General features: G+C 41.6%; 1 protein-coding gene across 1 annotated transcript in view; it reads right to left on the bottom strand.

The window, feature by feature from the left end:
- Positions 1 to 5,577: 5,577 nt before the first annotated feature.
- rab18a (RAB18A, member RAS oncogene family) overlaps positions 5,578 to 15,085 on the bottom strand; it is a 62,575-nt gene continuing 53,067 nt past the window's right edge. The window contains exons 6-8 of the mRNA XM_038798203.1: positions 9,981 to 10,047; positions 8,525 to 8,703; positions 5,578 to 7,850 (exon numbers count right to left, since the gene is read on the bottom strand). Coding sequence (XP_038654131.1) covers positions 8,528 to 8,703; positions 9,981 to 10,047 — 243 coding nt within the window. The 3' untranslated portion in view covers positions 5,578 to 7,850; positions 8,525 to 8,527. The remainder of the gene's footprint in view (positions 7,851 to 8,524; positions 8,704 to 9,980; positions 10,048 to 15,085) is intronic.

Below are 15,085 nucleotides of genomic sequence, written 5' to 3'. Positions count from 1 at the left end.
ATCCTGGTAAATCTCCTCTGCACCCATTCCAAAGCTTCCACGTCCTTCCTATAATGAGGCGACCAGAACTGTACGCAATACTCCAAATGCGGCCGTACTAGAGTTTTGTACAACTGCAACATGACCTCATGGCTCCGGAACTCAATCCCTCTACCAATAAAGGCCAACACACCATAGGCCTTCTTCACAACCCTATCAACCTGGGTGGCAACTTTCAGGGATCTATGTACATGGACACCGAGATCCCTCTGCTCATCCACACTACCAAGAATTTTACCATTAGCCAAATATTCCACATTTCTGTTATTCTTTCCAAAGTGAATCACCTCACACTTCTCCACATTAAACTCCATTTGCCACCTCTCAGCCCAGCTCTGCAGCTTATCTATGTCCCTCTGTAACCTGCAACATCCTTCCGCACTGTCTACAACTCCACCGACTTTAGTGTCGTCTGCAAATTTACTCACCCATCCTTCTGCGCCCTCCTCTAGGTCATTTATAAAAATGACAAACAGCAACGGCCCCAGAACAGATCCTTGTGGTACGCCACTCGTAACTGAACTCCATTCTGAACATTTCCCATCAACGACCACTCTCTGTCTTCTTTCAACTAGCCAATTTCTGATCCACATCTCTAAATCACCCTCAATCCCCAGCCTCCGTATTTTCTGCAATAGACGACCGTGGGGAACCTTATCAAACGCTTTACTGAAATCCATATACACCACATCAACTGCTCTACCCTCGTCTACCTGTTCAGTCACCTTCTCAAAGAACTCGATAAGGTTTGTGAGGCATGACCTACCCTTCACAAAACCATGCTGACTGTCCCTAATCATATTATTCCTATCTAGATGATTATAAATCGTATCTTTTATAATTATCTCCAAGACTTTACCCACCACAGACGTTAGGCTCACCGGCCTATAGTTACCGGGGTTATCTCTACTCCCCTTCTTGAACAAAGGGACCACATTTGCTATCCTCCAGTCCTCTGGCACTATTCCTGTAGCCAATGATGACCTAAAAATCAAAGCCAAAGGCTCAGCAATCTCTTCCCTGGCTTCCCAGAGAATCCTAGGATAAATCCCATCCGGCCCTGGGGACTTATCTATTTTCACCTTGTCCAGAATTGCCAACACTTCTTCCCTACGCACCTCAATGCCATCTATTCTAATAGCCTGGGTCTCAGCATTCTCCTCCACAATATTATCTTTTTCTTGAGTGAATACTGACGAAAAGTATTCATTTAGTATCTCGCTTATCTCCTCAGCCTCCACACACAACTTCCCACCACTGTCCTTGACTGGCCCTACTCTTACCCTAGTCATTCTTTTATTCCTGACATACCTATAGAAAGCTTTTGGGTTTTCCTTGATCCTACCTGCCAAAGACTTCTCATGTCCCCTCCTTGCTCGTCTCAGCTCTCTCTTTAGATCCTTCCTCGCTTCCTTGTAACTATCAAGCGCCCCAACTGAAACTTCATGCCTCATCTTCACATAGGCCTCCTTCTTCCTCTTAACAAGAGATTCCACTTCTTTGGTAAACCACGGTTCCCTCGCTCGACCCCTTCCTCCCTGCCTGACTGGTACGTACTTATCAAGAACATGCAATAGCTGTTCCTTGAACAAGCTCCACATATCCAGTGTGCCCAACCCTTGCAGCCTACTTCTCCAACCAACACATCCTAAGTCATGTCTAATGGCATCATAATTGCCCTTCCCCCAGCTATAACTCTTGCCCTGCGGGGTATACTTATCCCTTTCCATCACTAACGTAAAGGTCACCGAATTGTGGTCACTGTTTCCAAAGTGCTCACCTACCTCCAGATCTAACACCTGGCCTGGTTCATTACCCAAAACCAAATCCAATGTGGCCTCGCCTCTTGTTGGCCTGTCAACATATTGTGTCAGGAAACCCTCCTGCACACATTGTACAAAGAACGACCCATCTAATGTACTCGAACTATATCTTTTCCAGTCAATATTTGGAAAGTTAAAGTCTCCCATAACAACTACCCTGTTACTTTCGCTCTTTTCCAGAATCATCTTCGCCATCCTTTCCTCTACATCCCTAGAACTATTAGGTGGCCTATAGAAAACTCCCAACAGGGTGACCTCTCCTTTCCTGTTTCTAACCTCAGCCCATACTACCTCAGAAGAAGAGTCCCCATCTAGCATCCTTTCCGCCACCGTAATACTGTCCTTGACTAGCAGCACCACACCTCCCCCTCTTTTGCCCCCTTCTCTGAGCTTACTAAAACACCTAAACCCCGGAACCTGCAACAACCATTCCTGTCCCTGCTCTATCCATGTCTCTGAAATGGCCACAACATCGAAGTCCCAGGTACCAACCCATGCTGCCAGTTCCCCAACCTTATTTCGTATACTCCTGGCATTGAAGTAGACACACTTCAAACCACCTACCTGAACACTGGCACCCTCCTGCGAAGTCAAATCTGTGCTCCTGACCTCTATACTCTCAATCTCCCGTACCCCAAAACTACAATCCAGGTTCCCATGCCCCTGCTGAATTAGTTTAAACCCCCCCATATATGTCCCTATATCTGTGACCTCTTGGTCTATATTCATTTGTGCTAAGTTTATCAATCCCTTTTAATATTTGATATACCTCAATCAGATTCCCTCTCTTAAGTCAACCCTTTCATCCCTGGAATCAATCTGGTGAACCTCCTCTGAATTGCCTCCAATGCCATCACGTCGGCATGGTAGCACAGTGGTTAGCATTGTCGCTTCACAGCTCCAGGGGCTCAGGTTCGATTCCTGGCCTGGGTCATTTTCTGTGCAGAGTCTGCACGTTCTCCTCGTGTCTGTGTGGGTTTCCTCTGGGAGCTCCGGTTTCCTCCCACAGTCCAAAGATGTGCAGGTTAGGTGGATTGGCTATGCTAAATTGCCATTTGTGTCCAAAGGGGTTGCTGGGTTATGGGTATAGGGTGGAGTTGTGGGCTTAAGTGGGGTACTCTTTCCAAGGGCCGGTGCAGGTTCGATGTGTCTAATGGCCTCCTTCTGCACTGTAAATTCTATCTTCTTCCTCAACTAAGGAGACCAAAACTGGACACAATACGCCAGACGTGGTCTCACCAATACCCTATACAATTGCAACAAACCCCCTAACTTTTATAGTCCAGTCCTTTTGCAAAAAATGCTAACATTCCATTTGCCTTTATAATTACATGCAGACAGGCATCATGAATAGACAGCCAGATTCCTCTGCCCAGACAATTCTGAATCCATTTAGATAATAATTTGCCTTTTTTTTTTGTGGCCAAAATGGATAACCTCCACATTAAACACCATCTGCTAAATTTTGAACCAATCTCCTAGCCTATCACTATCAGTCTGTAAAATCTTTATCTCCTCCCACCTATTTTAGTATCATTCCCAAAGTTTGCTATATTACACTGTCCCTGCTTGCCAATCATTTATATGGACTGTAAACGGATGAGGTTGGAAAACGAACCCTGTTGCACCCTGCTCATTAGTTCGCCAGTCAGAGAAGGAGCCATTTATCCTGACCCACTTCTTTCTGTCAGTCAGTCAGTCAACCCTCAACCCCCCACGATCTCACCTTCTGGATCAGTCTTGTGTGGCACCTTGTCAAACGTCTTTTGGAAGTCTAGATATCCCACATCCACAGGTTCTCCATTATCCACCTTGCTGGTGATGTCCTCAAAGAACTCAAGCAAGTTTGTCAAGCATGACTTGCCCTTCATTAAAACCATGCTGACAATGGTGGATTAAGTCTTGTCTTTCCAAATGTTGTCAATAGTCAATTAACTGCCCCTTCAAGGACAATGAGGGATGGGCAATAAATGCTGGCACAAGCTGCAACGCCCATGTCCAATGAAGGAATAAAAAAATAAATTCATAAATTTTTTTTAAAAATCAACCATTTGAGCCTGTTCTGCCATTCAATAAATCATGGATGATCTGATTGTGGCCTTAACTTCACTTTCCTGTCTGACCCCTCAACTCCCTAATCAAAAATATCTGTCTCACTCAAGCTTGAACATACTCTGTGGGGAAGAGAATTCCAAAGACCACCCTTTTGAGTGGAGAAATTCCTTTTCAGCTGTCTTAAATAGGACACCCCTTATCTTCAAACTGTGCCTAGTTCCAGATTTCCCCATGAGAAGCATCCTCCCAGCATATACCCTCTTAGATGACTTGAGAAATTGTTTCAAGAAGCCTGCATTTAATTTTTCTAACTCCAGTGAGTATACCCCGAACCTGCTCAACTCTTCTCATAAAACATGACAAACCAGAATTTAGCTTACTGAACCTTCATTGGACTGCTTCCAATGCACATATATCCTTCCTTTTTACATTTTTTTAAATAAAAAGAGTATCCAATTCATTTTTCCAATTAAGGGGCAATTTAGCGTGGCCAATCCACCTCCCTTGCACATCTTTGGGTTGCGGCAGCGAAACCCACGTAAACACGGGGAGAATGTGCAAACTCCACATGGACAGTGACCCAGGGCCGGGATCGAACCTGGGACCTCGGCGTCGTGAGGCAGCAGTGCTAACCACTGCACCACCGTCCTGCCCTGTATGCCCATCCTTAAGGTGACCAATATTATACACAGTCGTCCCATATAGTTACAGTAAGACATTTCTATTTACTCCACGCCCTTCAAATAAAGGCCAACATTCCATTTTCCTTCATTATTACTTTTTCTACTGAATATCTCCATTGAAATAATATTCTGTTTTTCTATTCTTCCTGCCAAAGAGGGTCTCATTTTCTCCCCACTCAACTGATCTAAATCCCACTGGATCCTTCACTCAACTTGTCCCACCTATCTTTGCACCATCTGTAAATTTGGCTAATACAGTTGGTCCCTTCATACAAGTCACTGCTATAGATTGTAAATAGTTGAGGCTCTAGCAATGATACCTACAGCACTCCACTATTTACAGTTGTCAATTTGAAAATTACCAATTTATCCCAACTGTTATCAGTTAGTTAGCTGGGGCGAACCAGGGGCTGGTTTAGCTCACTGGGCTAAATCGCTGGCTTTTAAAGCAGACCAAGCAGCACGGTTCGATTCCCGTATCAGCCTCCCCGGACAGGCGCCGGAATGTGGCGACTAGGGGCTTTTCACAGTAACTTCATTGAAGCCTACTCGTGACAATAAGCGATTTTCTATTTCTATTTTCTAATCCTCTATTCTTTCTAGATCACCCCAACACCACAAGCTCATCTTGTGCAGTAACCTTTTATGTGGTGGCACCTTACTGTTTTCCCTTGATGTACCCAGCTGTTAACAGCTTCAAATTAGTCAAATACTATTTATCTTCCACAAAACCATGCCTGACTTTGCCCGATTGCATTAAAATGTTCTGCAGCCACCTCCAATGTTTAGTTTCATCAGTTTTCCTAGTGCTTTTACACTATTGTTGGGATGTCTTGAAGACATAATAATAATTCATCCAGCATAACTTCACTAACTCCTGTATTTAAAAATAAATCAACACAATCCTTGAAAAGGCAATTTGTTGGTTATTCTATTATATTCAAAGAAGCGATATTTACAAAATATTAATGTCGTTCTTGAAAGTTGAATCATACATGGAATTTTTATTTATATATACAGTATATAGTCTAATGCAATACTTTGTGCTACAATTGTAAAATAGTGAAAGATAATCCCACCAAATCAGACTTTTAGCAATACAATACCAAATAGATTTATTTACAGTTGGACATCTCATTCTCAAGCCCCAATCTTTACATTATCAGAACACAAATAAATTCAGTTATAATTGGACAAATAATTTGACTCTTTTTTTGCCTTCTTGACGGAAGTGGTAAAAGGTGCCCCACATTGTTGCAGGATATTCATTATTGCCCCTCCTTTTCAGCAGTTTTTGCCCATCTCCTTCTCCCCTTCTGAAGTTGAGGAAGGTACCATATCAGTAGCCCCAGTATCTCAATCAGGTGAACCACTGTCCATGTGGGAGTCCAGGCAGTGAATGACAGACAGATGTTTAAATATGTACATCAGTCAAGTCTCACTGTGCGTAGACTTAACACACATCTGGCAGAAGCTGCCAGGTTTGGATCAAGGAGGTGATTTTTCTTTCCTTGAAAATGGGGTGCTGGGATTATGGCACCCATACTGTCACTCTGGTCAGCTAACTCAACACTTATAATTGAATTTCGGACCTTCCAGGTTAATATAGCTCACCACTTAAAAAGTTGTTTGAAATATTGTGTGAGCCTGATCATTAAACAGAGGTTTGGCATGGTGCTTCTTAAAGAATGCTGCAGACTCCACAAAAATAAATACAGTAAATGCATATCAGAATAAGAAACATTCAGTAGAATAATAAAATTGATTCTATATATGCATAAATACTTGAAACATTACATCAGAATTAGAGTAGTGTCAGAAAGTAATCAAGAAAACAAATTAAATTGCAAAATTTTTCATGGCTTGAAACCATTTAACAGTTAAAGTTCAGTGGAACATAGGATTAGGTATACACTATGATTATGTATTCTGCATGCTGTAATAAATTCATCTTTTGAAGGACTTGCTTGGTATATGAATTCATTAAAATAAAACAACGGTTACAAGTAATTGATTACATTCAAAATTGTCAAGTATTCTCAAGTTGAAGTAATATCTAAATTTGTGATTACTCAGCATAAAAATTATATTTAGAAGGTCCAAATTAAATAATCTGTTTCAGTCTACTTTTGTAAATCTGCTGCTTTGCCCCTTTGCAACAAATAAAGCCAAGAAACTCAAAGATGCACATTTACTACAGCATATGTTTATTTTTCTTTGCAATTAAATAAAATCTAATTTTATTTCATACTTGACCGCATTCTACAACAGGCCACAGTAAACATATTGAACAATTGAGAAATATCACTGACACCAGAGTTCAAAGAAAATAATATTCAAGCAGCTAAAATTATGTATTTTCTCAATGCAACTTTAAGAGGCACATGATTTCAATGTTATCTTCTCTACAATTGCATGCTCTGAAATCTAGCTTGATGAAAACCATAAAATCTCAGTTGTAGTGGTTTATAAAAGATTATTGTAAGTGTATGAGGAAAGCATGGAGTTAATGAATAATCAAGAGTGCAACATAATAACTGAAGTATCTAAGTTTAGATGTTGTTTTTCAACCTGCCCAATTCAAATATTTCACCCTTTTATCAATAAATGTTTGGATTATTCTAAGAATTACAGCAAAAAAATACATCTACAGACTGATTATATATCATAGTGAAATTGAACGGCACAGGAATTATTTACATAAACTTCATATTTTATGATAATCCACTTCAAATTCAAGATTTTTTTCAGTTTCAACAAATGTACAGTGCAAAAGACAAACACTGGAAGTGAGCTGCAGTGACAGACTTCAACGCATATTTCAGTTTCTGATTCATTTTTAACATCCGACACTCGGCAATTACTGACCAACTGTCAATCTGCATTTCTTATTGTTTAATGATTTTGGAATCACTATTTTAAATAAAAGAACTGTAGTTTTTCTGTACAATACATAAAGTGTTTTCAATAATGTACCTTTATAATAATGTGGTCTTAAATGTATAAAACTGACCAGTCACACATATATTGAAGTTTAAGGTTAAAAATACAAGTATTTTAACTTTTTCAGTTAACGAAATGCTGAAGTCAAATATTCCCAAATAATCTTTCCAAATTTTCCATCAGCTGGGTTATCACAGAGGGGGCCTTATAATGATTCTGATCTTCATTGTATTATAGGGTGGAGGCTGTAAAAATCATGTAGTTTCATCTGAAGAATTACAATTTGTGCCTGTGTATTGAGGTACATCTGCTGAGCACAACAGGGAAATGATCATTTTAAAAATTCTGTTGCTGTAAAAAAAACTCAGCTAGATTTTACGAGAACAATTTTCAACACTATTGATACAAGCTTACTGTTCTTTTCCATGTATAAGATGTTTATTCAGCTAGATTAACAGTCGTGAAAATTCAGTTATATTGAAGCATTTTCACACCAAAGTGTTCCCAACACATACCACATATACTCTAAAATTCGCAAACCATATGAAACATTTCCAAAGTTGGGGGTTGGGGAAAAACAGTAATAAGAGGTTCAGCATTGAAGTGTGAAAAAGCACTAACAAAGCGAAGGAAGAAAATATCTCAAGTCCACAATGAGTAGATTGTTCCAAAACGAAACTAGACCATATGAACATGCACACATGAGCCCTGACCCTCACTGATGAAACCAGCTGCAGAGAGTTTTGATATGTAACTGTTTCAAATTACAAGATTTGACATTACAAGCAAAATGTTTTATGAACACTGACCCTGGATTGCCAAGTTCTGCATGTCTACAACTAATCTGGCCTTGGGCGAGTTATTGGGGATTGTTTTACATGATGCGAACAAATTGTGCAAACTGCAATGTCAACTCTTAGAATTCATACAAATAGTTCACCAACTGTTTAAACTTGGTAAGAAATGACTCCAAAGTCTTACAGTTTACAGAACGGAGCAATATCCACCACAGGAACCTCCACGGTTGGCATCAGGCGAGTCAGATAACCTAAGTCTACTATTCTGGCTTTCACTTTCCCATAAACCAGGTGTCTGAATGATTTTTTCAACGAGTTCTTCAAATGCACACTGAACACCATCACGCGTCTTGGCACTCGACTCTGCAAAATAAATGTTTACAAAGATTTAGAGCACATTTGCTGTGCTCTTGAAATGTTCAGTAACAAACTTACTTTTAGATGTGAAAGAAATGATCAGTGTAGATGCACAATAATGCATTGTAACTGATTTGCAAGTGAAAATAACTAACCATATTTGACAATTGGTATGTGTCTTGACCAAAATAAATACAGTATACACAAAACAATAGCACAATATGTGTGGAAGCATACAGAATGGTAAGTCAACTGAATCTTTCTCATCAGATATCAACTGGCCTGTTGCACATTTCTGGCATTTTTAGTTGATTTTAAGCATATAGAGTATTTTCTAGCACAACGGGAGTGCAATGTGGCCGGTAGATCCTGGGTGAAGCCTCCCGCGGGCTTCCTGACAGCCACGACACCTTGCGGGATCTACACAAGTTTTGCGAAGCATCGGGATCAGAAACGCGCCCACAATGGGCGGGACCAAGCCACACCCACGTAAGTAGGCATTTAACCTACTTGTGGTCTACTGATAATATCTACCGGCTTCCCGAGGAGGCCACAGCCAGGCGTCGTTCAGTATTGGTCCATAGAAACAGGGATCAGGCGGAACGGCACCTGGGGGGTCTCCTAGGCCACATGAGTGGCCAGGGATAGTGCTGGGTGGCCCTCTGGCCCTCCCCACTGGTATGCGAGCACCTTGGCACTGCCAGGTTGGCACCTTGGCCCTGCATGGTGCCTGGGCGGCACTGGCAAGAGCATGACCATGGGTGGCACTGTCAAGGGTCAGGACCCTGGGGGGGGGGGGGGGGGGAGGCAAACCACATGAAAAGGGGGTTATGATGGGTTTGGGGGGGGCGTGTTATGGGCAGGTAAGGGGCCTTTGGGAGGTTGGGGGGGGGGTGACAGGTGGGGGTCCTGGAAGGTTAGGGTGCAGACCCCATAGTGGAGTGTCCTCACTTGGGCAGGGCTGTGGGGTAATGCCCATGTGTTTGGGGAGTGACTTCACCATGGATGCGGGGGTGTAGCTCACAGAGATCGGGCACCCTTTCTAAATGGTGGCCCGATGAGTTCAGCTTCCCAGTGATGAAAATAATTAAAAGTGTGTGCTAAGCCGGTGAAAAAACCCCCGGGGCCCAAAAAAGAGACCAAGCTTTGCGAGATAGCACTGGGGAACTCCCAGCAAACCAGCCACAAATGACAGTGAGAAACCTTTCCGTTAATCGTGCCAATACAAATTATTCCACCCCAACTCAAAAAAGGAAATTCAGAAGTTACTTTCATAAACTTACCTATAAATAACATAGAATGTTTTCTTGCAAACTTCAGCCCTTCATTCCGATCTACTTCACGGTTTTCCTATGAAACAGCTTGGTATTAATAACCAAAATCAACGTAACACATTTGTTTTTCATCAATGAGCTTGGGATGAGACAGGGTTGTAACTAATAATGTTGCACTGAAATAACCTTTATTAGTGTCACAGGTAGGCTTACATTAACACTGCAATGACGTTACTGTGAAAAGCCCCTAGTCACCATACTCCGGCGCCTGTTTGGGTACACTGAGGGAGAATTCAGAATGTCCAATTCACTTAACAAGCACGTGTTTTGGGACTTGTGGGAGGAAACCGGAGCACCTGGAGGAAACCCACGCAGGCACTGGAGAACGTGCAGACTCCATAGACAGCGACCCAAGCCAGAAATCGAACCGGGTCCCTGGCACTGTGAAGCCCACCACTGTTCTACCATGTCACCCATTTAGCACAAGGGTCTTTAAAATACATACTTATAGAAACTTGGAAATAGACTAAAGTGCTTTACCACAATGGCAAAATAGAAATGAAGACAGAACAAGCTCATTCCAAGTACAGTAGTCAGATGGAAGCCTTTGGGATATCAACAGAAAAAAAAAGGTATTTTTACAGACCTGTCCACCTTTTTCAGTAGCCTGCAAAAATTATTTCAGATACATATCTACTGAATAAAATAAAAATGAAAGGCAGGAAATCTGACACAAGAGCAGAAAACATCGGAAATAAAGGGTTGCTATTCAAAGTGTTAACCCGTCTTTCCTGTCAGATGTTGCTGTTGTGCATTCCAAATCTTATTTCAAAATTAGGTAAGCCTCTATTAGGCTTTTCAAGTTACAAAGACAACGTTAAACAGCTATCTAGAATTTAATGGAAGTAACAATTTAAGTAGTTTACATGAACCAGCAGTAGTATTCTTGTAACAATGAGCATTTAAAAAAAATATTGAAGACATTAAAAAAAAAAATTTAGAGTACCCAATTAATTTTTTCCAATTAAGGGGCAATATAACGTGGCTAATCCACCTAGACTGCACATTTTTGGGTTGTGGGGGTGAAACCTACGCAAACACGGGGAGAATGTGCAAACTCCACACAGACAGTGACTCAGAGCCGGGATCGAACCTGGGAACTCGGCGCCGTGAGGCAACAGGGCTAACCCACTGCACCACCGTGCTGCCCCATATTGAAGACATTTTAGCAGTCAAGTTTAAAATTAATCTGATGTTGCAGTAAAAATTTGAATTATCGTTTGAGAAAATATATAAATCAAAGCAATTTTTTTGTTGCTTCAATTACATTAATTTTCACTGAAGATGAACACCAATATTTTTTAAAAATGAGCTTCAATGCAATTAAGATAACAATCAAAGTGTAACCAATAACTTTATAAAAATACATGGATGTGTCACAAGGGGCTGGCAGGATACAAGACTAGTAAAACCATGCCAACAGCTATTACGGCTGGTGTCCAAGTGTAATGACCATCGTCAGGATTGGCAAGAAGCAAATTCCCGACTGTTCCCCTTTAAAGTATGTCTGGTCCCCTTTTACAGCACTTCCATTCAGATAATTATGTTGGGATATTATTAGAGTTTTGTCCATTTCAGATTTTTTTTGCATGGAGTCCTGAATGTTACAAAGCGTGCTGGTGTGGTGCATGCTACAAGCGCGCTTCTGTGATGCATGCTACAATGCGAGCTTCTGTGATGCATGCTGCAATGTGCGCTTCTGTGATGCATGCTGCAATGTGCGCTTCTGTGATGCATGCTGCAAGTGTGCTTCTGTGATGCTGCAAAGTGTGCTTCTGTGATGTGATGCATGCTACAAAGTGTGCTTATGTGATGCATGCTACAATGTGTTTCTGTGATGCATGTTACAATATGTTTCTGTGATGCATGATACAATATTTGTTACAATGTAGTTTTTGTAAACGTGCCATTGGGAAATTGGGAATTGCTGTTTCTTGTTATTATGCCAATAAAGTTCTTGCCTTGCCTATTTTAATGAATTTGAATGTCGACCTTTTGTTACTATTACTGTACACTTGTATTGCGAATGCACTCATTTTAAAACTATTAAGGCAACACTAAAAATATATTTCTTAAAATATTTTTATTCAGAAAGGTTTTTCCATTATAAAAAAGGTAAAACAAAACAATAACATACACCATTGAAAAATAGTCCTCTTGCACAATGTTCACACCTATCCTCTACCCCGAAGAAGAAAGCACTCATCCGCCCCCTGGTCAAGTGCGACCTGTGGACCACCTTGAACTGGATCAAACTGGGCCTAGTACAAGAGAGAGGGTGGAGTTGACCCTGTGAAGAGCCTCACTCTACAGACCACCTCCCCCAATCAAAAACCAGACCCAATTCATCTGCCCACTGTTTAACTCAATAATAATAGTTTATGGTCACAAGTAGGCTTCAATGAAGTTACTGTGAAAAGCCCCTAGTCGCCACATTCCGGCGCCTGTTCAGGGAGGCCAGTATGGGAATTGGACCCGTGCTGCTGGCCTTGTTCTGCATTACAAGCCAGCTGTTTAGCCCACTGTGCTAAACCAGTCCCTTCCAATGATGCCTGTTCCTTCGATAGGATCTAGCTATATATACGCACACGCATGCACGCCTCCATCTACAACTTTGCTGATGACACGAGCATGATAAGAGAACCTAGTGCGTGGTGTAATGACAATCTCTCCCTCAACGTCAGAAAAACTAAGGAGCTAGTAATTGACTTTAGGAAGCTAAGTATCATACACACCCCTGGCTGCATCAATGGTGCCGAAGTGGGATGGTTTGACAGCTTCAAATTTCTAGCTGTGCACATCACCGATCTGTCCTGGATCTCGCGAACTCACCTCCCATCCAATGACTCTGTCTACACCTCCAGCTGTCACGGGGAAGTGGACAGCATAATCAAAGACCCCTCCCACCAGAAATTATTCTTTCTTCCAACCTCTTCCATTGGGCAGGAGATACAAAAGTCTGAGAACACGTGCTAACAGATTCAAAAACACCTTCTTCCCGGCTGTTACCAGACTCCTGATGACCCTCCTATGGGCTGAACTGATCTCTCCGTGCATCTTTTCTATCGAGTATTGAGTAGCACTCAACTCCTATTGCTTCATCTAGGTCTATGTATTTACATTGTGTATTTATTGTATGTCCTATGTTTTTCACGTATGGAACGATCTGGACTGTATGCAGAATACTTTCACTGTACCTTGGTATACATGACAATAAATCCAAATCCAATCCAAGACACTACTCACAATCCCATGTGCTTGAACTTTACATAGCCCATTAGTCACTGCCTGATAATCCGAAAAAAAACCCCCATTTATTCCAACTTTTTGCTTCCTGTCTGCGAACCAGCTTTCTATCCATTTGTAGAACCATAGAATTCCTACAGTGCAGGTGGAGGCCATTCGGCCCATCAAATCTGCATCAACCCTCCAAAAGAGCACACGAACTAGGCTCACTCCCGCAGCCTATCCCTCTAACCCCGTAACCCCACTTAACCTGCACAACTTTGGACTGGGTGAATCCCACGCAGACAAGAGAAGAATGTGCAAACTCCACACAGATAGTCACCAAAGGTCGGAATCGAACCCAGGTCCCTGGTGCCGTGAGGCTGCAGTGCTAACCACTGCGCTATAGCCCTAAGGATAGTAGCTCAAAGCACTACCCACACACACCCATGCGCATTAACTTTACATAGTAATCTGCTATACAAGACCTTGTCGAAAGCCTTCGGAAAGTCTAAATAAACCGCATCCACCAATTATCCCTGGTCAACTACTAGTTACATCAATTCTAGTAGATTTGTCAAGCATGATTTTCCTTCGTAAATCCATACTGACTTTGTTTGATTACACCATTGCTTTCCAAATGCTGTGCACTGAAATCTTCGATAATAGACTCGCGCAACTTCTCTACTACCAATGTTAGGCTCACTGGTCAAAAGAACCCTGTTTTCTCTCTACCCACCATTTTAAATAGTGGGATTACTTTCGCTAGCCTCCAATCTGTAGAAACCATTCAAGTATCCAAAGAGCTTTGGAAAATGACCACCAATGGATCTACTATTTCTAGGGACACTTCTTTAAGTACTCAGGGATGAAGATTATCAGGCCCTGGAGATTTATTCACCTTAAATCCCATTATTTCCCCAAAACCATTTCTCTTCATCTCCTCACTAAAATTTGTGCTCTTCAGAACTTCCGGTACATTGCTTCGGTCTTGACAAAGGAAGACATGAATAAAGGACGAATTTAGTTCCTCGGCCATTTCTTTGTTCCCCGTTATGAATTCCCCTGTTTCTGACTAAGGGGCGTACATTAGTTTTTGATCAATCTTTTTCTCTTTATATACCTGCAGAGACATTACAGTCAGTTTTCATTTTCCCTGCTAGCTTACTTTCAAATTGTATTTTCCCCTTCATAATCAATCCCTTCGCTTGGCCCTGTGAATTTCAAACTGTTCCCAATTCTCAGGTCTACTGCTTTCTCTTGCTAATTTGTATTTTTCTTCTTTGAATCGAATACTATCCCTAATTTCTCTTGTAAGCCATAGTTTGGCTATAGTTCCCTTTCTACTCTTGTGCCAAATAGGAATAAACAACTTTTGTAGTTCACCTATTCTTTCCTTGAAAGCCTGCCATTGCCTGCCCACTGTCCTTCCTTTCAGTAATGTTTCCCAGTCCATCATAACTAACTCATGCCTCATACCATAATTACCAATCCCAAAAATACAAACTCCAAACCTGCCCTAAACACATCCCCACCCTTCCTCCCCCCAGCAAATCCCCATAATCACATTCTCATCCACAATACAAAATACTGCAATTATTAGATACAATGCACCTACCAATTAGTTTGCCCCAGTCCATGCTTCTTTACAAACTCATCCACATCCTCTGGCGCTTCAAAGTAATAATCTCGCACTTTAACAGTCATTCAAAAGACCAGCTGGTATACCACACCAAATCGCACATTCGTTTTGTACTTGGCCCTGTTGAACGTCTTCCGCCTTCAAGCCAGCTGTGCACCCATGTCCCAACATATCCTGATGGCATGAT

This window comes from Scyliorhinus canicula, chromosome 5, assembly GCF_902713615.1.
Source record: "Scyliorhinus canicula chromosome 5, sScyCan1.1, whole genome shotgun sequence".
In the NCBI taxonomy this organism is placed as follows: domain Eukaryota; kingdom Metazoa; phylum Chordata; class Chondrichthyes; order Carcharhiniformes; family Scyliorhinidae; genus Scyliorhinus; species Scyliorhinus canicula.
This window is presented reverse-complemented; position numbering and strand designations above follow the sequence as displayed.